The sequence below is a fragment of the Chiloscyllium punctatum genome, chromosome 30 (genome assembly GCF_047496795.1).
Source record: "Chiloscyllium punctatum isolate Juve2018m chromosome 30, sChiPun1.3, whole genome shotgun sequence".
In the NCBI taxonomy this organism is placed as follows: domain Eukaryota; kingdom Metazoa; phylum Chordata; class Chondrichthyes; order Orectolobiformes; family Hemiscylliidae; genus Chiloscyllium; species Chiloscyllium punctatum.
In genome coordinates this window covers 50,371,523-50,395,488 of record NC_092768.1, presented here as the reverse complement: position 1 = coordinate 50,395,488, position 23,966 = coordinate 50,371,523, and the positions used below count along the sequence as shown (strand labels likewise).

The 23,966-nt window shown below is 43.8% G+C and overlaps 2 protein-coding genes across 2 annotated transcripts in view; both read left to right on the top strand.

The window, feature by feature from the left end:
* Positions 1–23,966, top strand: part of LOC140455499 (uncharacterized) — a 269,046-nt gene that overhangs the window by 17,913 nt on the left and 227,167 nt on the right. The window lies entirely within an intron of this gene.
* On the top strand, positions 1,229–22,432 carry LOC140455498 (major histocompatibility complex class I-related gene protein-like). The gene is given in 9 exon segments (XM_072550439.1): positions 1,229–1,416; positions 11,838–12,053; positions 12,932–13,192; positions 16,266–16,538; positions 17,180–17,335; positions 17,338–17,451; positions 20,629–20,787; positions 21,004–21,039; positions 21,305–22,432. Coding segments are annotated over 8 exon segments (1,095 nt in total). The 5' UTR covers positions 1,229–1,416; positions 11,838–12,004; the 3' UTR covers positions 21,352–22,432.

Genomic DNA, 23,966 nt, shown 5'->3' with positions numbered 1-23,966 from the left:
GTGCCAGGTATGACTCTAACCAGCAAAGTGTTTGCCCCTGATACCCATTGATTCCAGTTCTGCCAGAGATCCTTGATGCCGTACTCAATCAAATGCAGTATTGATGTCAAGGGTGGTCACTCTCACCTGATCTCGGAATTCAGCAATTTTGTCCATTTTTGAACCAAGACTGTAAAGAGATCAGGAACTGAGTGACCCTGGCGAAACCTAAACTGATTGGGCGGTAATTGGCCAGGTTGGATTTGTCCTGCTTTTTGTGCATAGGACATATCTGGGCAATTCTCCACATTGTCGGATAGATGCCAGTGTTGTAACTGTACTGGAAGAGCTTGGCTATGGGTGCGGCAAGTTCTGGAGCACACATCTTCAGTACTATTGCCGGAATGTTATCAGAGCCCACTGCCTTTGCAGTATCCAGTGTCTCCAGCCGTTTTTTAGATTTCACATGCAGTGAAACAAATTGGATGGAATACACATAAAACTTTAACAGGGCATCGAAACACAACTTACTGCAAATAAAGATAAGGTTGATATATGATCACGAGTTGCCATTATTCTTCATTATAACAATGCGCGCACATCAAGGTCTCATAAACTGGAATATGATCATGACGAGATGATCATGTTTTGAAAAGGGACCCATCTTCATCGGTTCAGTCCTGAAGAAGGGTTATACCCGAAACGTTGACTTCTTCACCTTCTGATGCTGCCTGGCTTGCTGTGTTCTTCCAGCCTCCTGCTTGTCTACCTCGGAATCCAGCATCTGCAGTTCTTTTTTGACTCCAATGATGTGCCCTCCAAGCAACTGAACACACACTACTGATGAAGAGCTTATGCTCGAAACGTCGACTGTCCTGCTCCTCGATGCTGGCTAACCTTCTGTGCTTTTCCAGCACCACACTTTTTGACCCTGATCTCCAGCATCTGCGGTCCCCACTTTCTCCTAGTGGAGTACAGTTGGCTTGTTTTAAGCTGGTGAAGAGGCTGCGATCCCGGATTCCGCCACGAGGGGTTGCCAATTTGAGGCGCAAATCTCTAACACCAGCACTGTTCACGTCACGGCTGCAGATTCGAATTTTCGAATGTTCGGCGACAGCCTTTCATGTGTGGAACAGAACTACAACTCCCGTTAGGCATCGCGGGTGTTTATCCTCTGATTGCACGCCTCTTTCGTCAATACGCAGGCGCAATGCCCATATGCAGTATGGGTAATGTAGTTCGAAGCAGGTTTGTGGGAAGTTTGCATGAATTGAGCAGAGACCCTATGGAGGTTTGAAGCAACCTCAGGATGAAGGGGGAGTTTTCTGGGCTTGGGGCTGCAATTCTGTCACGCTTGAGGAGATGGTCTGTCCATTCCTCCATAAAACACAGGAAGGCACTTCTAGAGAACGTCTCTCCAACGTTTTCTCACCAAATGTGAGTTTTTGCTGCAATGTTGGAGAATTTTTGGAGATGTTGGGTTTTCACAAGATTTTGGGACAGATCTGATAAATGTTGACGTTAGGATATTACCGTCTAAAAAAATATTTTCACACGAATTATTGGAATACTTTTGTGTGGATGGAGTGAAATTTTGGATGATTTTGTGTGAACCCCGCTGTAAATGGTCACGGTGATATGGAAGTTGTGGACTCAGCTTTTTAGTGTCCGATGTCTATTGTTGTCCGACCAGATAAATTACATCTGCATGTTAATGGCCCATAAAAAAAATCAATAATCTGTTGATGAAGTTTTATAGTCAACGTGTCCTTTTGACTTCCTTGGTAAATTCAGCAGCGAGTTGAAAGGTTTGAACCGCAGACTCAGAGCTGGATAATTGGTTGGTTTGGTCAGGTCAGGTCTCCAGGTACAGGGCATGCTCGGAAGGAGTGCACCACAATCCTGGATTTTACATCCTGGACCTGTAGAGGGTACACACACTCTGACACAGGCTCATGGAGAATTAAGTTCTGCAGAAGAGTCGTGGGACCTGAGATGTTAACTTTGTTTGCTCTCCACAAATGCTACCAAACCTGCGGAGTTTTTCCAGCAACTTCTGCTTCTGCTCATTGTTCTATATTATTCATATTCTGTATTTTTAATATGGATAATAATATTTTCCATTGCTTATAGGTCAGTTTTCAGAATCTAGGAACATTGTCATATTTTGAGTTTGTTAAATGGTGAGTTTATTGTTCATAAATTCTGAAAGGTTTACTAATATCAGAGTGATGATTGCTAATCTAGCATCTGAAAAATGGGGTTGTAATTGCAGAACTTGGTGGAGATCACTCTTATTCCTAAATACATGGGGACATGACGGATGTTGAGGTTAGGGATAGATGTTTGATTACTCTCAGCAAGTTAGCATAAGGAGGGAAGAAGTGTTGGATATTCTAAAAGACATTAATGTGGACAAGTTCCCAGGTCCAGATGGGATCTATCCCATGTTGCTGAGGGAAGCAAGAGAGGAAATAGCTGGGGCTTAACAGATATCTGCAGCATCCTTGAACATGGTTGAGGCCCCGAAGCACTGGAAAATTGCTAATGTTGTTCCCTTGATTAAGAAGGGCCGGGACAATCCAGGAAATTATAGACCAGTGGGTCTGACGTAAGTGGGAGGGAAGCTTCTGGAGAAGATACTGAGCGGATAGGATCTTTTCCCATTTGGAAGAAAATGGGCCTCTCAGAGAGAAAGGCAACATGGTTTTGTGCAGGGAAGATTGTGTCTTACCAACTTAATAGGATTCTTCAAGGAAGTGACAAAGTTGATTGACGAGCAAAGGGCTGTAGATGTCAAACCCATGGACTTCTATAAGGTGTTTGATAAGGTTCCCCATGGTAGGCTGATGGAAAAAGTGAAATTGAATAGGTCAAGGGTGTACTAGCTAAATGGATAAACAGGAGATAGTAGTAGTGGCCTGTGACCTGTGAGGGACCTGTGACCAGTGGTGTTCTACAGGGTTCCATGCTGGTTCCGCTGTTGTTTGTGATACACATAAATGATCTGGAGAAAGATATAGGTGGTCTGATTAGCAAATTCACAGAAGACACTAAGATTGATGTAGTTGCACATAGTGAAGGGACTGTCAGAGAATACAGCAAAAAAATGATAGATTACAGCGTTGGTCAGAGAAATTACAGATGGAGTTCAATCCGGGCAAATGCGAGGTGATGCATTTTGGAAGATCCAATACAAGAGCAAACTATACAGTAAATGGAAAAGTCCTGGGGAAAATTAATGTACAGAGAGATCTGGGTGTTCAGATCCACTGTTCCCTGAAGGTCGCAACGCAGGTCAATAGAATGGTTAAGAAGGCATATGACATACTTTCCTTCATCATACTGGGTATTGAGTAAAAGAGTTGGCAGATCATGCTACAGCTGTATATGACTTTAGTTCAGCCACATTTGGAACACTGCATGCAGTTTTGGTTGCCACATTACCAAAAGGATGTGGATGCTTTGGAGGGGTGCAGAGGAGGTTCACCAGGATGTTGCCTGGTATGGAGGGAGCTAGCTATGAAGAGAGATTGAATGGATTAGGATTATTTTCATTTGGAAGAGAGAGGTTCAGGAGGGACCTGATTGAGGTCTCCAAAATCATGAGAGGTATAGCAAGAAACATTTTCCCAAAGTGGAGGACTCAATTACTAGAGGTCATGAGTTCAAAGTGAGAGAGCGGAAATATTTAGGGAAGATATGCCTGGAAAGATCTTTTAGCAGAGAGTGGTGGGTGCCAGGAACATATTGCCAGTGGAGGTGGTAGAGGTGGGCACGATAGTGTCATTTAAGATATATCGAGACAGATACTTGAATGGGCAGGAGGTAGAGGGATACACCTCATATATAAACTTAGAGCAGAGGCAACAGGTTTAGATAGAAGATCTGGATCAGCGCAGACTTGGAGGGCTGAAGAGCCTGTTTCTGTGCTGCAATTTTCTTTTATCTTTGTTCTGAGCATCATCCCTTGTAATTCCTGTAGTTTCCTGCAGTCATTTCTGTAGATCCCCCCCCTCTCCCCGCCACACCACTGATGCCATTAGATCAACCTAGAAAATGCCAAAAATTAGTTAAGCAATTTCCAAAAATTTCCACATCTCGTTTCTCCATAATTCTTTCACCAACATTTTCCCTTCCCCTTCACAGCGATTGTTTTTTCTCTGAGCTGATTTCCTGAACTGACACACTTTGGTTAAATCTGTGATTTCTTTTGACCTTCTATTTCTCTGTTACATAAACAAGTTCAAACTGAATATTCTGACTGAATAACCAATCAGGACCCTGAAAGGTGAACCAAACAGGGCAATGAAAAGATGTTAAATGCCAAACTGAGTTTGGGAATGAGATATTAGGTGAATTGGCCATGCTAAATTGCCTGTAGTTAGATTAGATTACTTACAGTGTGGAAACAGGCTCTTTGGCCCAACAAGTCCACACCAACCCGCCGAAGCGCAACCCACCCAGACCCATTCCTCTACATTTACCCTTTCACCTAACACTACGGGCAATTTAGCATGGCCAATTCACCTAACCTGCACATATTTGGACTGTGGGAGGAAACCGGAGCACCCGGAGAAAACCCACGCAGACACAGGGAGAATGTGCAAACTCCACACAGTCATTCACCTGAGGTGGGAATTGAACCGGGTCTCTGGTGCTGTGAGGCAGCAGTGCTAACCACTGTGCCACTGTGCCGCCCACGTGTTAGGTGAAGGGGTAAATGTATGGGACTGGGTCTGGGTGGGTTGCTTTTCAGAGGGTCGGTGTGGACTTGTTGAGCCGAAGGGCCTGTTTCCACACTGTAAGTAATCTAATCTAATCTAATCTAATCTAATCATATGGTCAGTGGTTTTGTAATAACTAATAGGTCATGCAGGTTAGTGTTATATGATATAATGCCGAAATACTGAAAGATAGTTTATATATGAGGTGCTATCGTAAACTGTTTTTTCGGTTTAAAATTATTGAGGGCTTACAAGAGACACAGAGTTAGATGTCTAGTAGATTTAGAGATGTGGTTACACATCAGGATCAATCAGATCGATGGATGACTGTCAGGAAAGGTAAGAAGATGGTTCACAAGTCTGCAGTGGCTATTTCTCTGAGATATTCAGTTTGGATGCTGTTGCAAAGGATAGACTCTCAGAGGAAAATAGAAGAGACAGTCAGAACTTGGGCACTAAGAATAAATCTTATGTTAGACAGGTTTGACAAAATGTAAGGAAATGATCGTTACGAGGGACTCTTCTGTCAAGGGTATAGACAGAAAATTCTACAGGAGCGAGTGTCCAAGATGGTATGCTGCTTTCATAATCCCAGGATTAAGAATGTCTCAAAATGTTTGAAGTATATTGTTAAAGGGGAGATTGAGAAACTAGAAGTTGTTGCACACATTTGTAGGCATAACATAGTCAAAGAAACGATGAAGGCTTTGCAGAATGAATATAAGCAGTTAGGTACAAGATTAGAAAATAAAGAATCTCAGAAGTAGTAACCAGCAAATTGCTGCAGATGCTGGAATTAATCCTGAAAACAAAAAATACTGGGAATCACAGTGAGTCAGGCAGCATCCGTGGAGAGAAGGCAAGCTAACATTTCAAGTCTGGATGATTTTTGATCAGAGCTGACGAAGTGTGGAGGGGACAGTATTTATGCTACAGTGGCAGCATGAGGGTTGTTGGAGTGTGAGAGGAGAAAGAATGTTGATCGTTCAGATTAAGTGATCAGACTGTGAAAATGGCAGAATATTTATGTCCAGCTGCCAATCGGGAAAGAACACAGAGTCCCACTGGAGTTGGGGGGAAGAGGCGCGAGGACATGATGACAGAGAATACAATAAGTAAAGCTTAAAGTAAGGGGAAGAAATCTGAAGGTGTTGAACTCAATATGAAGTCCAGAAGATTGTTAGGTGTCTTGTCTGAAGTTCAGATGTTGGTCCTCCAGTTTGCTGTGATTCGCTGGAGCATTGCAGCATGCCGAGGACAGACAAGTGGGAATGTGAGTGGGATGCTGTGCGAAAATGATTGGCAATGGAAAAGTCAGGGTCATGCTTATGCACAGACTGAAGGTACTCCGCCAAGCAATTTTCCCAGTCTGCATTTTGTTTCTCAAATGTAGAGTAGGCAGCATTGGTTGCAGCGAATGCAATAGACCAGATTGGAGGAGGTACAGGTGAAATGCTGCTTCACCTCGAAAGACTGTTCAGGCCCTTGGATGGTGAGCAAGGAGGAGGTGAAGCGGCAGGTGTGGCACTTTCTGCAGTTACATGGGAAGGGGGGTGGTGTCCATGTTCTGGAGGGAATCATCTCTTTGAAATGCTTGGTGAGCTGCTGTACTTGTCTGAAGTGGCAGATGATGGTTCTTTGAATGCGGAGGCTTGTGCGATAACAAAAACTGAGAACAAGGGGGACCCAATCATACTGTTGTGAGTGATGGGAAGGGGCAAGGGTGGAGGCTTTGGTATTAGGTGAAATATGTTTGAGGGCCCTGTTACCACAGTGGGTGGGAAGGCATGGTTATGGAAGAAGGAAGCTATGTCAGCAGAGCTGTTTTTGGAAGGATATATGTCAAATCATACATGATGAAGGTGAAAGATCTGGGAGAATGGAATGGAATTCTTACAGAAGGTGGGTGTGAAGGGCTGTAGTCAAGGTAGCTATGGGAGGTAGTGGTTGGCAAAGGACAGTTTATTTCCTAAAATGGAGAGGGAGAGGTCAAGGAAAGGAAGCACAGTGTCAGAGATGGACGATGTGAAATGCCATGGTGGCATTTCTTGGATCATTGGGATCTCTTCTGGGGCAGAAAAGGCCTGTTGAAAAAGGATGGCTTTCACTTGTACTGAAAAAGATCAATATTGTAGCGGGAAGATTTGCTAATTCTCTTAAGGGAAACTGTAAATTATTAGCGACGGGGAGTGGAGGGATTCAAAGGAGCAGAGTAAATAGCATGTTGGATGAGGATGATTTTGAGTCTGAAAGGACCATGTTAATTAGAAAAGACAGGCAATGGCATGTGAACCAGCTCTCAAAAGAGCAGACAATGGGCAGAGTGGGTGGGCTCTCTGATTGACGTCTCTTACAGTCAATCCAAATATTTCTGCAGCAACATGAGTTTCCTGAAACTTGGGAAACTGACCGGGGAAATGGAGGTGACTTTGAGCAGCAGATCAGGTGGGGATTTAAACTTGTCATCGTCCCATTTGCGTAAAACCTCACTGATTGCAGCTGTTGTGTACAGAACACAGGGAGAGACTGTTCCCACTGGTGAACGGATGAGAAACAAGAAACACTTTCTCCCACCTCCAAACTCACTGTCAATCACAAACAAAACACAAATTGCTGGCAAAGCTCAGCAGTCTGTCAACAGAAATTGCAGTTAATGTTTTGAGTCGAGTGACACTTTTTTCAAAACTGCTGCCAGTTACATGTTAATCACTTGTTCAGCAAGGTCAGAAGAGAATGGCACCCTCCTGCTCGCCGTCCTGACTCGTCAGCCATCACAACCACCTTCCCGGGGTAGTGTTCCAGTGATACGCACAATAAGCTGGACAATTAGTCCCTAGTGTTCCTTTGGGCACTTTATAGATTCAGCTCTCAACACTGAGTTCAAAAACTTTCAAGCATGTAGGTCAAGATTGACAACTCTTCCAGCCCAGTGTCCTGTTTTCATGGGTTTAATTTAAGCAGAGCTGACACAATTTCCAGGCTAACTGAGCAGATCTGGTAGCATCTGTGAGTAGAAAGCAAAGTTAACGGTTCGAGTACATGACCCTTCTTCAGAACTCTGCTTTCTCTGCACTGCCCAGCTCTACCTCTGACCGAAGACTCACAAACCTGACTGGCCTGGCCGACCCATTGTCTCAGCCTGTTCCAGCCCGCTGAACTCATCTCCACATACCTTGATACTGTGCTAGCCTCCTTTTCCAGGAACTCCTCATATATGTTCGGGGCACCACCCACACCCTCCACCTCCTCCAAGAGTTTTTGTTTCCCTGGCCCCCAGTGTCTCATCTTCACCAAAGGCATCCAGTCTCTATATACATCCATCCGCCATGACAAAGGCCTCCAAACCCTAACTTTCTTCCTCACCTAGCATCCCCACCAGTATCCTTCCACTGACACTCGCATTCGTCTGTCTGAACTGGTCCTCACTTTCAAAAGCTCCTCCTTTGAACTCTTCCAGCCAAAAGGGGTAGCTGTGGGCACCCGCATGGGTCCCGGCTATGCCTGTCTCTTTGTTGGTTATGTGAAACAGTCCATCTTCTGTAGTTACACTGGCACCATTCTCCACATTTTCCTTTGCTACATTGATGACTGTATTGGTGCTGCCTCATGCTCCCACGAGGAGGTTGAACAGTTCATCAACTTCACCAACACATTCCACCCTGACCTGAAGTTCACCTGAACCATCTTAGACACCTCCCTCACCTTCCTGGACTTCTCCAGCTCCATCAACGGTGACCGACTCAATTCGGATATCTTAGCAAACTCACCAACTGCCACAGCTACTTGGACTACACCTCCTCCCACCGTGCCTCCTGTAAAAATGCTATCCCTTATTCCCAATTCCTTCACCTTTGCCCCATCAGCTCCCAAGAGGAACAGTTCCACCACAGAACACACCAGATGAACGTCTCCTTCAAAGATCGCAATTTTCCCTCCCACATGGTCAATGATGCCCTCCAGCACATCTCATCCACTTCTCGCACCTCCGCCCTCAAACCCCACCCTTCCCAACGCAACAAGGACAGAACCCTCACTCCCGGGTCTTCACCTTTCAACCCACCAACCTCTGTATACATCGCATCATCCTTCGCCGTTTCTGCCATCTACAAACATACCCCACCACCAGAGATTTCCCTCCTCAACCCGATTTGATTTCAGTAAAGACCATTCCCTCCACAAATCCCTTGTCAGGTCCACACCCCTCACCAACCCACCCTCCCCTCCCAGCAACCTCCCCTGCCACCATCCGAATTGCAAAACCTGCACCCACACCTCCCCCAAGGGAGCCTTCCACATCCGTCAGAGTTTTACCTGCACTTCCACACGTCATTTGCTGTATCCATTGCTCCCGAGGCAGTCTCCTGTACACTGGGGAGACAGGAAGTCTACTTGCAGAATGCTTCAGAGAACATCTCTGGGACACCAACACCAACCAACCCCACTGAACCATGGCCAAATTCTTCAACTCCCCCTCCCATTCTGCCAAAGACGTGCAGGTCCTGGGCCTCCTCCATTTCCACACCGTAACCACCTGACAGGAGAAGGAAGAATGCCTCATCTTCTGTTTTGGGATCCTCCAACCGCACAGCATCAATGTGGACTTCACTAGTTTCCTCATTTCCCCTCTCCTCACCTTATCTCAGTTCCAACCTTCCAACCCCACATTGCCCTCATGACCTGTCCATCTTTCATCCCACCTATCCGCTCCACCCTCTGATCTATCACCTTTACCTCCACCTCCATCTACCTATCGCACTCTCAGCCCCAACCCCCTGCCATTTATCTCTCTACCCCCTCGGCCCACAAACCTCATTCCTGATGAAGGGTTCTTGCCCGAAACGTTGATTCTGCTGCTCTTCAGATGCTGCCTGACCTGCTGTGCTTTTCCAGCACCACACTCTCGACTCTCTCTCTCTCTCTCTACAGATGTGACCAGAACTGCTGAGTTTTCCCATTCCTGTTTTAGTTCCCGATTTTCAGCGTCAGCTGTTCATTGGAAATTGTTTTTTTTCTAACATATTTTCTGTTACTAACAGCCACCATAAACATGTACACTTTGTGATCACAAAATCAGAAATTGCTGGAGAAACCCAAGTCGGTCTGGCAGCATCCCTGGAAAGAAGACACACCTATATCTGTTCTTGTCACCGTAAACACTTCCTTTGCCTTTTACTTTGAGGCACTCCCACCAATCCTCCAGCCCGCTTCAGTTCCAAAGAGGAGCCACCCTGAAACGTTAACTTTGTTTTCCCTCTACAAATACTGCCAGACCTGCTGCGTTTCTCCGGCCACAACTTCGGTTTTGTATTTAGATTTTTTTTCTGGAACTACTTTCCTGTGATTGATGGAGGAAAGGACAACCATCTCCTCAAACATGACTGAACTGCAGCCCCAAGCCCAGAAAGCTCCCCCTCCACAGAGACTCGGCTCAATTCATCTAAACCTCTCACAACTCCGCTCCGAACTACATTACCCATACCGCACGTGGGCCCAGCACCTGCGCATTGAGTGGCGACTGTGTGGAATCAGGGGAGATGGTCCGCGATGCCTGCCGGGAGTTGTAGTTCTGTGCTGCGCAGTGGCCGTTGGCGCTCAGTATTCGGGAGGCCGAACGGCTGTGACGTGGACAGTGCTGGACTAGGAGATGTGTCCCTGCAAAAGGCTGTCGGACTGTGATTTCTTCCCGCCTCCCCCTCCAAATAAAAAACACAAAGATCTGCAAATGCTGGAAAACAAATAAAAAACAGAATTTTTTGGAAAAATATAGAATCTCTGACATCATCTATAAATAATGAGTGAAGGCAGAGTTTAACATCTTGGGTCCATTGATCCTTCTTCAGAATGGCCCTCAAATCCCTCCCCACTCACAACCCCATCAGCCCCTGTACAATTACTTTAGAATTAGGTTAATTGTCACCTGTTCTCAAGTACAAGAATACAGTGAAAAGTTTGCAATATCGCTCGTAATGGTAATAATGTGGAGGGAGGGTTCCTAATGGTGCTATCTTAGATACAAAATTGGAGAAATAACAGATAAAAAAAGTTACATCACCTAACTGATTCATGGAATAAGATAGAAAATAGCACACTCATTGGCCTTAGTCTAGCCCCATCCTTCCTCCATTTTCCTTCCCTCACTGCTCTTTGCCTCTCTTTTACACCATTTCCTCATTCACATTTCACCCCCTTCACTGTTCATCCTGCTGTCTTCACACTTCCCCTGGGGCAGATTCCTCGCTGTTGTGGACAGGCTGTTCCCCTCTGGAACCAAGCCCCTCATCAGATAGCTGTCTTTGCTGAGGCTCAAACTCACTCAGCTGCAGGAAGATCCTAAAGCCCAACTTAGCCCCTCCATAACCTATCCTCAGGCCAGTCCCTTGTGAATGGATAGTCATTCCCACCTTTTTTAAATTGAAAGTGAATCAAGTGGAGAATAGGAATTTCAATCTGGGCTCCATCATGGCAGCTTCTCTCTCCCTTTCACTTCCTTTCAACACTAGTCCCATGTTCTCAGTGTGAAAAATAGGATCTGCAAATATTCTAGGATCTTTTGGAGATTCGGTAGCATGGTGGCTCAGTGGTTAGCACTGTTGTTTTACAGCGCCAGGGACTTGGGTTCAATTCCAGCCTTGGGTGACTGTGCAGAGTTTGCACATTCTCCACGTGCTAATCTGGGTTTCCTCCAGGTGTTCAGGTTTCCTCCCACAGTCAAAAGATGTGCAGGTTAGGTGAATTGGCCATCTAAAATTGTCCATAGTGTTCAAGCATGTGTCGGTTTAGTAAGAGTAAATGTACAGCAATAGGAGGATGGGTCGGGGTGGACTTGCTGGGCCGAAGGGCCTGTTTCCACACTGTCGGGATTCTATGATCTATGATCCCTGTCCTAATCTACCCGTCTGTGCTTAAAAAATGACACACAGCCCAAATTCTCAGACAATCAGCAGTACTCTTAGCTGCTGCCACCTCCCAGGCAATTAACCTTATTGAGCCATTTGTCTCTCCACCAAACTTCACGCTGTTTACATTTTGCCTGAGTAAACTTGTGTTGCAATTAATAGTGTTGTGGTTTCCTGTATCTGCAGAAGACCAGGTCTGTGGAGCAGCCCTTAAAACTACTTGTGTGCCTTTCAGGTTACATTATCACATAAGACAGGAGACTGCTCACAGAGCACAGGAATCACCCGATCTGAAGTGGACAAGAGCACAGGAATCTCCCGGTCTGAACTCGACAGGGAACACAGTTCCTTGGAAAAGATTCCTCGTAAATTATTTATTCCAACCTGTTAAAGGAAGCTGCAATGGTCCGTTTCTCAGTGCTGGTCTCTCTGTGTGGAGTGGTCTATGCAGGTTGGTACTGGAGTCAGAGAGCATATTACTGGCTATTGAGGCATTAACCCTTAATCAGTGGGTAATGGGCTCAAGCAGGTTTGTAGTGTCAGGCTTGGAACTGGGACATTAAACCTCAGTGAGTAATGGTGTCAGAGAGTGCATTCAATCTCAGGCTGGGGAAAGCGCTCAGCTACAGTTTGACAATTAAGCCATGCATTTGCAACACTGTCACTTCAAAAAGATCTCTCTGCAGTTAAATCCTTTAAATAGTCTCATCATCTCAATGAGATCATGCTGTAGCTGAAATGAATTGAATTGCATGTATTGTTAATTGCACCGAGGCACAGTGAAAAACTTTGTCTTGCGAGCAATACAGGCAGATCACATAGTTAAACAGCATAGATAAGTAAATAATAGGTAAACAGTGGCAAAAGCAAAAATACGGATACAGGCAAATGCTACAGGTTTGAGAGTCCATTCATTATTCTGACAACAGTAGAGTTGAAACTGTTTTCACTGGAATACAAGCCAGGTCTCTGCAACTTGTTCAAAACTCAGTATCTGTCTGTTTGAGATATACACTTCAACCAATCTATCCTTATGAAGATGCAGTGCCCACAACAGAAAGCAGTTCTCCAGAGTTTTGGACAACAAAAACATACTTTAATAAATACTGTAAGAACTAGTGCAGTGTCTAGTTTTATTTACAGGCGGCTCTGTATTTTAGGATTTACTTATGGGGGCTATGTGTTGGGGTTTATTTACAGGGAGCTCTGGGATTTATGTACAGGGAATTCTCTGTTAGAGTTTATTTGCAAGGAGCTCTGCAATGTTTTTGAGGTTCATGTCCTGATATCTTCCTCTCTCTCCTCCTCCTCCTCCTCTCCCTGTTTCAGGCTCTCATTCCCTCCGGTATTTCTACACTGCAATGACCCCAATTCCTGGTTTGCCAGAGTTTCTGGCTGTTGGTTATGTCGATGATATCCCAATTGATTACTACGACAGTGATCTTCGCAAAGTGATCCCTCGGCAACGATGGATGGCAGAGTGTCAGGGCCCTGAGTATTGGGAACAGCAGACTCAGATCCTGAGGAGCTCTGAGCACATCGGGCTGACCAATATTCAGACAGCCTTAAACCGCACCAACCAGAGTGGAGGTGAGACCAACCCTCCATCTGGCTCCATATGCCTACCTATTACCCACTTCCACACCTGATACCTCCGTTTTCTCTGTTATCACCCATTCTCCCATCTCTTTATTACTTCCATCCTCCACGCTTCTGTACTCTTCCATCCTCTGTGTAGCTTTATTGCCCCCATTCCTTGTGTCTGTCTATTCTCTCCAACCCCTGATGTCTCTCCATTCCTACTCATTTCTGTTTCATTCCCCTGCCATTTCATCTCTGAATCTGTGGGTAGGTTGGCACTGCTGAGTCACTGTTGTACAAGCTAGCACAGCTACAAATGTCGAGGCGTGATCGATGGAGTTTAATCTAGACAAATGTGAGGTGCTACATTTTGATAGGGCACATCAAGGCAGGACTTGTACACTGTAACAGTAAGGTCCTAGGGAGCGTTGCTGAACAAAGGGACCTCGGAGTGTAGGCTCGTAGTTTCTTGAAAGTGGAGTCGGAGGTAGACAGGATTGTGAGGAAGGCTTTTGGCATGCTTGACTTTACTGGTCAGAAGGTTAAGTACAGGAGTTGGGATGCATATTGTGGCTATACAAGACATTGGTTTGGCTTCTTTTGGCTTGTTTTAAATGCCCCCCAACATCAGATCTTCTCAATGGTTTGATGTTGATGACACAGGTTGACGAAGGTCGAGCAGTGGATGTAATGTGTGTGGACTTCAGCAATGCATTTGATAAGGTTCCCACGGTAGCCTCATTCATAAAGTCAGGAGGTATGGGATACAGAGAGATTTAGCTGTCTGGATTCAGAATTGGCTGGCTGACAGAAGGCAGAGAGTGGTTGTAGATGGAAAGTTTTCTGCCTGGAGGTCAGTGGTGAGTTGTGTCCCACAGGGCTCTGTTCTTTGGCCTCTGCTCTTTGCAGTTTTTATAAATGACTTGGATGAGGAGGTTGAGGGATGCCTTGGTAAATTTGCTGATGACACAAAGGTTGGAGGTACTGTTGATAGTATCAAGGGCTATTGAAGGCTGCAGTGCGACATAGACAGGATGCAGAGCTGGGCTGAGAAATGGCAGATGGAGTTCAAATTGGATAAATACAAAGTGATGCACTTTGGAAGGTCGAACTTGAACGCTGAATATAGGATTGAAGACAGGATTCATGGCAGTGTCGAGGAAGGGAGGAATCTTGGTGTTCAAGTGCATAGATCCGTCACAGTTGTCATCCAAGTGGATAGGGTTGTTAAGAAAGCATATGGTGTTTTGGCTTTCATTAACAGGGAGATTGAGTTTAAGAGCCCTTGTCGACAAAGCCCTGGTGAGACCACACTTGGAATATTGTGTCCAGTTCTCGTCGCCCTATTATAGGAAAGATGCAGAGGCTTTGGAGAGGGTGCAAAAGTTTACTGCCTGGACTGGAAGGCTTGTCTTACAAAGAGAGGTTGACTAAGCTTGGACTTTTCTCTCTAGAAATAAGAAGGAAAAGAGGTGATCCGCTCGAGGTATACAAAGCAATGAGAGGCATGGATAGAGTTGTTAGCCAGAGATTTTTCCCCAGGACAGGATTCACTGGCATGAGAAGTCATAGCTTTAAGGTGTTAGAAGGAAAGTATAGAGGAGACATCAGACATAGATTCTTTACACAGAGAGTTGTGAATGCATTGAATACATTGCCAGCGTTGGTTGTGGAAGCAGAGTCATTAGAGACATTTAAGCATCTGCTGGACATGCACATGGACAACAGTGAATCGAGGGGTTCATAGGTTAGGTTATTTTTATTTTCGATTAGGAATAATCCTCAGCACAACATTGTCGGCCAAAGGGCCTGTTCTGTGCTGTACTATTCTATGTTCCATGTTCTATGTTGGCAAAACAAGAAACTCATAATTGATTGGGTTTTAGTATCATGGGTGATAATTTAAAGTGATTGCTGTTTTGATAACAGTTCGAATTTAACCAACCAAAGTCAGATATCCCTTTCACGGCCAAACGTTACATATTTTCAATTTTCCAGCACGCTCTGGGCCTGCCATCTCGTCATATGCACAGCTGCTTGTAAGCTCTCGGTTCAGACCAGCATTCACTCTCTCTCTCTTTCAGGTACAATACAAGACTTCCGTTTCATAACAGTGGTGTGTGTATAGAATGACCTGCCAGAGCCAGAGGCTGGCACAATTGCAACATTTAAGAGCATATGAAAACGAATGGTTCAGAGGAATATAGGCCAAATGCTGGCAAAAGGGACAAGATTAATTTCAGTTATTTGGTTGGCATGATCTGTTTCCTTGCTTTCTATCTCCATGACTTAGTTACCCTTCAATGTTGTAACGATCCTGTGATTCGACAAATATGGAATACTGAGATTCCTCTGATTGCAAACATTTCCCTCTCCCTCACCATTCAAACAAATTCTGCTTTTCCTGTTTTTCAACTAATTTAATGCTTCTCCACATTGCAATGTTCTTGCCCTCTCACACACACTTTTTCTCTGTCCCAAACCAGCATCTGTATCCTCAGGTTTGTCTCGGGTACTGACCCTCATGGCCCTTGCTAGTTACAGCTCACCAATATGACCAGTTTAAACTGACTGTCAGCTTTTGGTCCATTCATTAGTGCTGAATCCCATCAATCACTATTTTTTAGAAAAATCTCATATCTGGCACTTTAGCAAAACTGATTTGAAATTCCCATATTATACACCAGCTTCACTAGCTCCTCCTTTTATTTACAATATTCATTATGTCTTTGAGAAGTTGAAGTAGATTGGTCAAAGATGATGTCCCTGTCATAAATGCATGTTAACTCTGTGTAAATAAATTATGAACCTGTTACCTTGTCCCTAATAATAATATGTTTCAGTATTTTGCCTGTGACTGATGTGAGGCTCTCGCTGTGTGGATTCTCCTTCCTTTAAACAGGATTGTTCCGAATGGAACAGGATTGGTCTGTTTCCTTCTTTTCAATATTTGGAGTGTTTGGGAATAGATGGAACTGGGAAGGTGAAAACCTCCCACGTGGCCCTCTCTGCTAACCGATAGGTCAGGGTAAGTGGGTTCTCTGTGTGATGATCTTTGATTGGCTCTGTGCTTGATTGACAGGGATCCACACGGTCCAGATAATGCACGGTTGTGAGCTCCAAGATGACGGGAAAAGCAATGGATTTCACCAGGAAGGCTGGGATGGCCAGAACTACATCAGCTTTGACAAGGAGCACATGGTGTGGGTTACCCCAGTATCCTGGGGATTGATCACCAAGAACAAGTGGGACCAGGATAAAGCCAGGAATCTACAGAGGAAGGCTTACCTGGAGCGAACCTGCATTGAGTGGCTGAAAACATACTTGAAGCAGGGAAAGAGAGAGCTAAAACCCAGTGAGTGAGTGAGGGGGAAGGGGTGGGGAGATTATTGAGAGAGAGAGAGAGAGTGAGGGATGAGGGCTGGGTGGAGAACTGAGTGTCAGAATGTCTGAGAGAGAGGGAGTTTTTTTTTTAATTCATTCATGGCATGTGGGCATTGGTGGCTTGGCCAATATTTATTGTTCAAATTGGTCTAGTGTTCCGAATTGCTAGTCCAGTGACATTATCACTCTATCACTTCCTTAAACACCACATCGGAATGAAAGTGAGGATATGAGATGAGTGAATGAGGGGAGACTGAGGTTGAGGGACAACTGAGTGTGTAGAGGTGAATTAAAAATAAGGTAGGGGAGCAGGAGTGAGAGTGACAACAGGCAGTTGAGAGTCATGGAGTCTGAGAAGTGGGACTTGGTGGGAGCTAAGATTGAGATGATAGCCTGTTAGGGAGCAGTGATTGATATTCATTATTTCATCTTTAGATGAAAGGTCTAATCTCCAGATTATAGGGAGTTTATGATTCCTTGGGGTCAGGGTCTAACCCCAGGTTAAAGGGGTATTGAAGATTCCTTTGAATCTGGTTTAAACTCCAATTTGAAAGGATATTTATCAATCCCTGTGTCTCGCTTATGCGACGCTGATCTCTTTCACTTTCTCAGTTGCTCCTCAGATGTTCCTTACTGTGGATACCGCATCAGCAACTGACTCAGCCCAACTGTCCTGTCTCGTGACGGGATTTTACCCTCGCGACATTGAAGTCATTCTTCTAAAAAATGACAGACCAATCGGGGATACATACTCTACTGGCATTCTGCCCATCACAATGGCACTTACCAATTCAGGAGATGGGCAGTAATCAACTTGGAGGACAGAGCCACCTATTCCTGTCAGTATGAACACAGCAGTGAAGGGTTGGAGACCCGACAGTTGGGTAAGAGCAATCGCAACTTTTGGGGATTGAGTATATGTGGATGACTGTAGGAGACAGTGTGTATCTGGGACTGTGGCGGAGGATGTGTGTGTGTGTGTGTGTATGTGTGTGTGCGCGCGCGCGCGCGCGCGCTAGGGACTGTGGGAGACAATGTGTTTATGTCAGGGTCTTTGGGATGGTGTGTGTCAGAGACTGTGGGGCTAGTGCCTGATGAGGGACTGGAGTTTCACTGTGAACTTGAAATATGAGGTTAAAAGGTTTCACACATGCTGCCAATTCTAAGCTATGCACCACTGTCACACTGATCTTATATATCATCATGTGAATCTGTGGCAATATAATGGCTCATTCACTCGCTACAATCTCTATATTTGTACATCTATATCTATTTTATAAAGCAGTCAATCACTGATTTGTAAGAAATTCCCTTCACTGCAGCTCGACAAAATGACAAGGACTCTGATCTTTCAAAAGCATCATAGCAGAAACTACTAAAAATGAAACAGCTGTTTATGTATAAAAAACAAATTGTGTAATTGATAAAATTGTTCAGAGACAGAGCTGTCAATTACACACTGTTTTACCCTTTGCAGCTATTTCAACACACTAACAGACAGGTAGCTTCTCAGCCACAAACATATAAAAAGACTTGCAAAGTGGAATAGACTCATAGTTCGGGGCTACTTTGAGAACACTATTACAACCCACCTTCCAGCCAGAAAGACCTTTATTCACCCCCATCTTTGCATTGTCACAAACTAATTTCTTATCCACTAACTCCATTTGCCTGCATCTTCTTAACAAGCCTCCTTTCTGCGAGTTTGTTGAATGCTTTAACAAGTCCACATATATAACATGTGCTGCACACAAACTTGATCAACTTTCCCTGCTACATTAAGTTACTCAGGCATAACGTCCCTTGAATAAATCCATAATAGTTTTGTACGATTAATCCATGCCTTTCCAAATGAAAGTTGATTTTGTCCCTGATGATGATTTCCCCTGCTGTTGGACTGCTTGCCCTGTACTTTCCTGGATTTATCCTTGCCTCAATGAATGATGCTGGAACAGGAGTGACTCGACCCCTTCCATTTATCTCACCTGTATCTAATGAAGACTGAGAGATGTTGACCCATGTTTCTGCTATTTGTACATGAGCTTTCAATAATCTCTGACACATTCCATCTGGGCCAGATGAATAATAAACCTAATGTCTTTCATACATCTTTCCATTTATCATTATCCTATCCATAACTTTTGACTCCATAACTAGTGTCACTAAATCATCTGCTTTCTTTGGGAAGACTGGTGCCATGTGTTTATTTAATAGTTTAACTATAGTTAGGGTCATGTCTGGAGTATAATTGTGTCCACTTCTGGACATTGCTTCTTCGGAAAGGTACAACGAGAATGGTGTTGGAAGGAATTCAGCACAGATTTACCTAAATGTTGCACAATTTCAGAAGTTTAATTATGAGGAAAGCTTACTGATCTTCACTGAGGCTGAGTAAGTTCATGGTGATTTTATCGAGTATTTTAGGATTCTTAAAGGAATTATTGATAAAGTCGATGGAACAGATTTCTTTTCCATGTCAGGGAGTCCAGGAAAGGGGAGAAGGCCTTCAAATCAGAGTCTGTCTATCCAGGAGAGACATTCAAAATCTCCTCTGCTGCCTCACAGTGCCAGAGACCCGGGTTCAATACCCGCCTCAGGCGACTCTCTGTGTGGAGTTTGCACATTCTCCCAGTGTCTGCGTGGGTTTCCTCCGGGTGCTCCGGTTTCCTACCCCAGTCCAAAAATGTGCAGGTTAGGTGAATTGGCCATGCTAAATTGCCCGTAGTGTTAGATGAAGGGGTAAATGTAGGGGAATGGGTCTGGGTGGGTTAACATTCGGCGGGTCGGTGTGGACTTGTTGGGACGAAGGGCCTGTTTTCACACTGTAAGTAATCTAATCTAATCTAATCTTATATCGATAGAGTTTTGGATTGTTAAAGGTATTAAGTAAGAAGTAGTTTAGGTACAGATCACCTGGGATCTCATCAAATGGTAAAACAGATACAAAGGTTCTGAATTGTCATTTCCTATTCCTATTGTCTGAGATATTCAGCTGCTGGTGTTACAGTGATTGGTCAATAGTTTCCACGTTCATCTCTCTCCTCTGGAGTGTTATCTTAGTGATTTTCCAACCCTTTGACATCTCCCTCATAGATGAGGAAGATAGGAAGATGGTGATCAGAGCCTCTGCAATCTTCACCCTTCAATTCCTCAGTAACCTACATTGTATCCCTCAGCCATTTTTTGACTTGCCATTCTCTTTACCCCAGTTCCTTCTCTCAATCTATTTTTATGCCATTTTATTCTCCCACAGCCTCCTTCTTTACTGTGTCATTGATAGTGTCACCTTCAGTCAAGGTCTATTTTAAATACTTATTTAGTACATCAGATGTCCCCTATGTCTACATAAGGTAACCCTTCTTTTCATCTATAACCAGCCCTACCCCTCCTCATCTGCTCTGTAATTGCTTCATGTTGAAAAATTCACCTGAGCCAGCCCCCTTTTCAACCTTTTTTAGGTGAGTATTTTCCTGTTTAGTTTTTCTGTAGCCTTTCCCAGAGCCACTCCTAACCTCAAGATATTGTAATCAATGTTTCCTAAATGGTTTCCCACTGAAATCTGCACCCCTTATCCCACTTCATTCCGCAGAGCAAGCATTCCAGGCTTTTAACAAGTCCTTTGAATAATCACGTCATCTCCTCTTTGCTCCCCTAGAAACCTTTGAGCCCGTATTACTTTCACAAAGTGATTGATTGTGAGGACTACGAAGTGGATTCATCAATTGTGTGACCGGGAAGGGGTTAAATTGTGAGTATGGCTGGTGATTTACCACCCATATTGATGACTAGAATGGAGTTTGGACTGACAAGTAATTCCAAAGTTTGTAAAAAGAAAACAATCTTCATTTAATTATCTCCTTCCCTAAAGTGGATTACAAAAGTGTAGTCCCTGTCATAGTGCATCTTTCTAACCAGTACCACCCTCCAGTCAGACGGCCAATCACATCACAGACTGTAACTTAGGACACAGGCTCATCCTTGGTACAGCTGTTTCTGAATGAGCAGTGACTGTGATTATTCATTGAACACTGAACTCCTCTTCAATTATCACCCCACCACAGTGGAGGCATTCCAACTATCTCCAAGATCTCTACAGGGAACAAATGACCATTTGAATATTGGAATTGTTGCTGCTGTCCTCGTTCTGATTGGTATCGTCGTTGGTACGGTTGTCTGGAGGAGGAGAGGGAAGACAGCAGGACAGGATCTGCCACTGACAGGTAGGAGCAGCTTGAAATATCACCACAGTTGAGGGACATTACCCAAGAGGGTTTGGGGAGCAATAGGGAACTAAAGTTCCCATGTAGCGTACAGCAAGTTTACGTGGGTAATGATGAGGGAGTAGCGTGTAACTGATGTCCCCTTGCGTAAACAGTAGGTTTGTGTGGGGCTGGTGTAAGGAAAAGACAATCTGTTTTTTTCTGTGTCTCTTATAGGAGGAAAGAAGAAATCCATTTATAGTCTGGCAAATTGTAAGTGTGAAATTTATAAATACTTGTGTCTGTTTTTCTCCCTGTATCTGTCAGTGTACATCTCCCTGTGGATGATTGCATTTCTGTCTCGAACAGTGTATAAATGCCTGCTTTGGTCCTGCATCTGTGTTACTGTCTGTGCCTGTGTTTTTTATGTGTGTGTGTGTACCTGTCTCATTGTTTATTTCGCTGTATTTATGAATTCCTTTCTGTCACTTTCCCACGTTGTAAAATGTCTGTGTGATGGAAATGTTTGCTTTTACAGCTACTGATTCAGGAGAATCACCCACTACCTCGTTCCCCTTGGCCTGAGGTATGAAGTCACATTCTGCAATTCTTACAGCTGAATATACACCAAACCGGCATGAACTGTGGGCCTGTGGTACTGGGGGAGAGACTGGACTGTATGTCATCATTGTTTTCTCACTTGACATTTGTGTTTTCCACTCAGAAAAACCCAATTTTGTGACCAAGTCTGGAAAAGACATCAATGCCAGTAGTGAAGTGAATAACTCTGGTCTCGAATCACTCAGTTTCGTTTAATACACATGGCTTTCATTGATATCAATTTATTTTTTGGAAGGTACAGATTAATTTTATCACGGTTGAGAAGGCTAATGTCTGGTCAGGTAGAGAGTGAAGCTTTTCTCTCCCTCCTTGACTCATCTCCTTCTCCTGCAGCTGCTTACTATTCCTTGCTTCTCTTCCCAATAACAAATGAACCTTGTGTATTGAACACACACACACACCCACACACACACATGCAGACCCTCTCTCGTACACAAGATCTCTCTCATACACTCACACATATAACCCCCACACTCACCTCCACACACAAACCCTGTTAGACTTATACCCCATTACAGAAGCACATCCCCACACATGCACGCACACACACCCCACAGACACACATCCACATGCTCACACTTACTCTGTCTGCCCTGCACACACACACTAATATTTTGTCGGATGAATTTGTACTTGCAGAATTACATCTTATTTTGCTCAAAACTGCCAAACTCCATGTAAGATCCTGTAAATCCCAAATTAGAAATAGAATCAGTCTATACATTGGGACACCAACAGACTTTAACCTCATGCCTTCAATGCAGTATTCCAGCTGAGATGGCACTTATTGTTAAAGCTAACTTGAAATAAAGCTTTAAAAAAGTTCTGGGATATACATATGAAAGAACCAAAACTAACATGGGTATTCGAAAAGATGAAAGACTTAACAAACCATCCAATTTTTTTCAATATATCATTTTAGTGGCATCACACTGTAGTCATTTGCTATGAATTCTGTATCATATGATCTTATACTCCACAATCACCTGATGAAGGAGCAGCACTTCAAAAGCTAGTGCTTCCCAATAAACCAGTTGGACTATAACCTGGTGCTGTATGATTTGTAACTTTGACTTACTTGGGCTTTTCAATATACGGTCAGCCCCTCGGACTCCTGTTTATTCAGGGAAGTATGGTTTCTCCCATCCCCATTGTCTAACTGTTGTCTGTGACTCTATCCAGTGACTAATCCCAATATTAACTATTCAGTCTGAACTTGTCTGATCCCTTCGTATTTCTGGTTTTGCACTGATGTTGAAAAATGAATCTTCTGGGAACCTCTTGTTCTATTCAAGATCCCCGACCTGTTGCCAAATTCAGTAGCCCGACAGACTCATCCTGCTAACTCTGCACCCTGACCAACAGGTGGATGCCACTGGGTCAAACATTGGTCTCACTTCTCCTTTAAAAAATTGGAATTAATTTACATTCCCTTCTCCTTGTTCAAACAACTTGACAAAAATTCCTCCTCATCTCTCTCCCCACTTTGACACTATTGATGATCATTTGTTACCTTGACTGACTCTTCCTATTAGGGAAAAATAATTGACTACATCAAGACACCTCTTCAGTTTGAAAACCCTTGATTAAATCCTCTCATTTCCTCTGCTCCAGTTCAGAGTCTGTGCACTGACCAATGAGTGAGATTAGCATTGATGGAGGTTGTGGTAGGGAGTAGGCCTGTTGATGAGACAATAATATGCATGCTTGAAGGTTTTTTTTCCCTTCTTGATTTTTAATAACAAGTACTGAGTAATAGTTTGCATTGCAAGTTTAAATTGCAGTATGCAAATATTCATATAAGGTGTGAAAGCATGTGCATCAGATATCATCAAACTGTGACACAAAATGCAAAGCTTGTCACAGATGTATCCTGTTATGAACTTGTTGTGAAAGAAACGTTACCCTAATGTGAGAAGAGTTGTGTTCTTTTACATCTTGGATAAAAATAGCCTCGATTCATTGATTAATAATTGTGTTACTGATCCATTTCTTGATATGTTTGACCATGCAGTAACCTGAATACATTTTGAAGGTGCAGTCATTTGCAGCTTTCAGAAAGCAATAATTTGATTAACTGTAAGCTGGAGACTGCATGCTGGAGCAGAACTTCTGTCTGAATAGGACAGGGTGTAAGGCAGTACTGGAGATTAGTGAAACTTGTTGAGAATTGCTGAGACATGTGATCCACTTCAGTAAATGTAACTGTCTGTAAAGATTTGATAAATGCAAAAGTGACTGCCTGCTGGTCTAGTTTGAAAATGGCCTGCTAAATCAGAAAACCTTTTGAAATGATACACCGTAAATATTATCAGACACAGGATCAGCAGTTACCAACCAATACACCCTGAGACCCAGTGTGGACCTTCAGGGAAATAGTTTCTGTTCAACTGATCAGAAATTTCTATTGTTGCTCCTGATTTTAAAACTTTTAGAGTCTGACCAGAATCAATTGTCTTCTGTGACTCCCTCGAGGATTTCTATAACCATTCTAACTACAGAGAATACTGGGCACTGATTTGTGAAATCAACACTGAGTTCAGATTGATAATGATAATGCCTGTTGTTCAGGAGGGAGA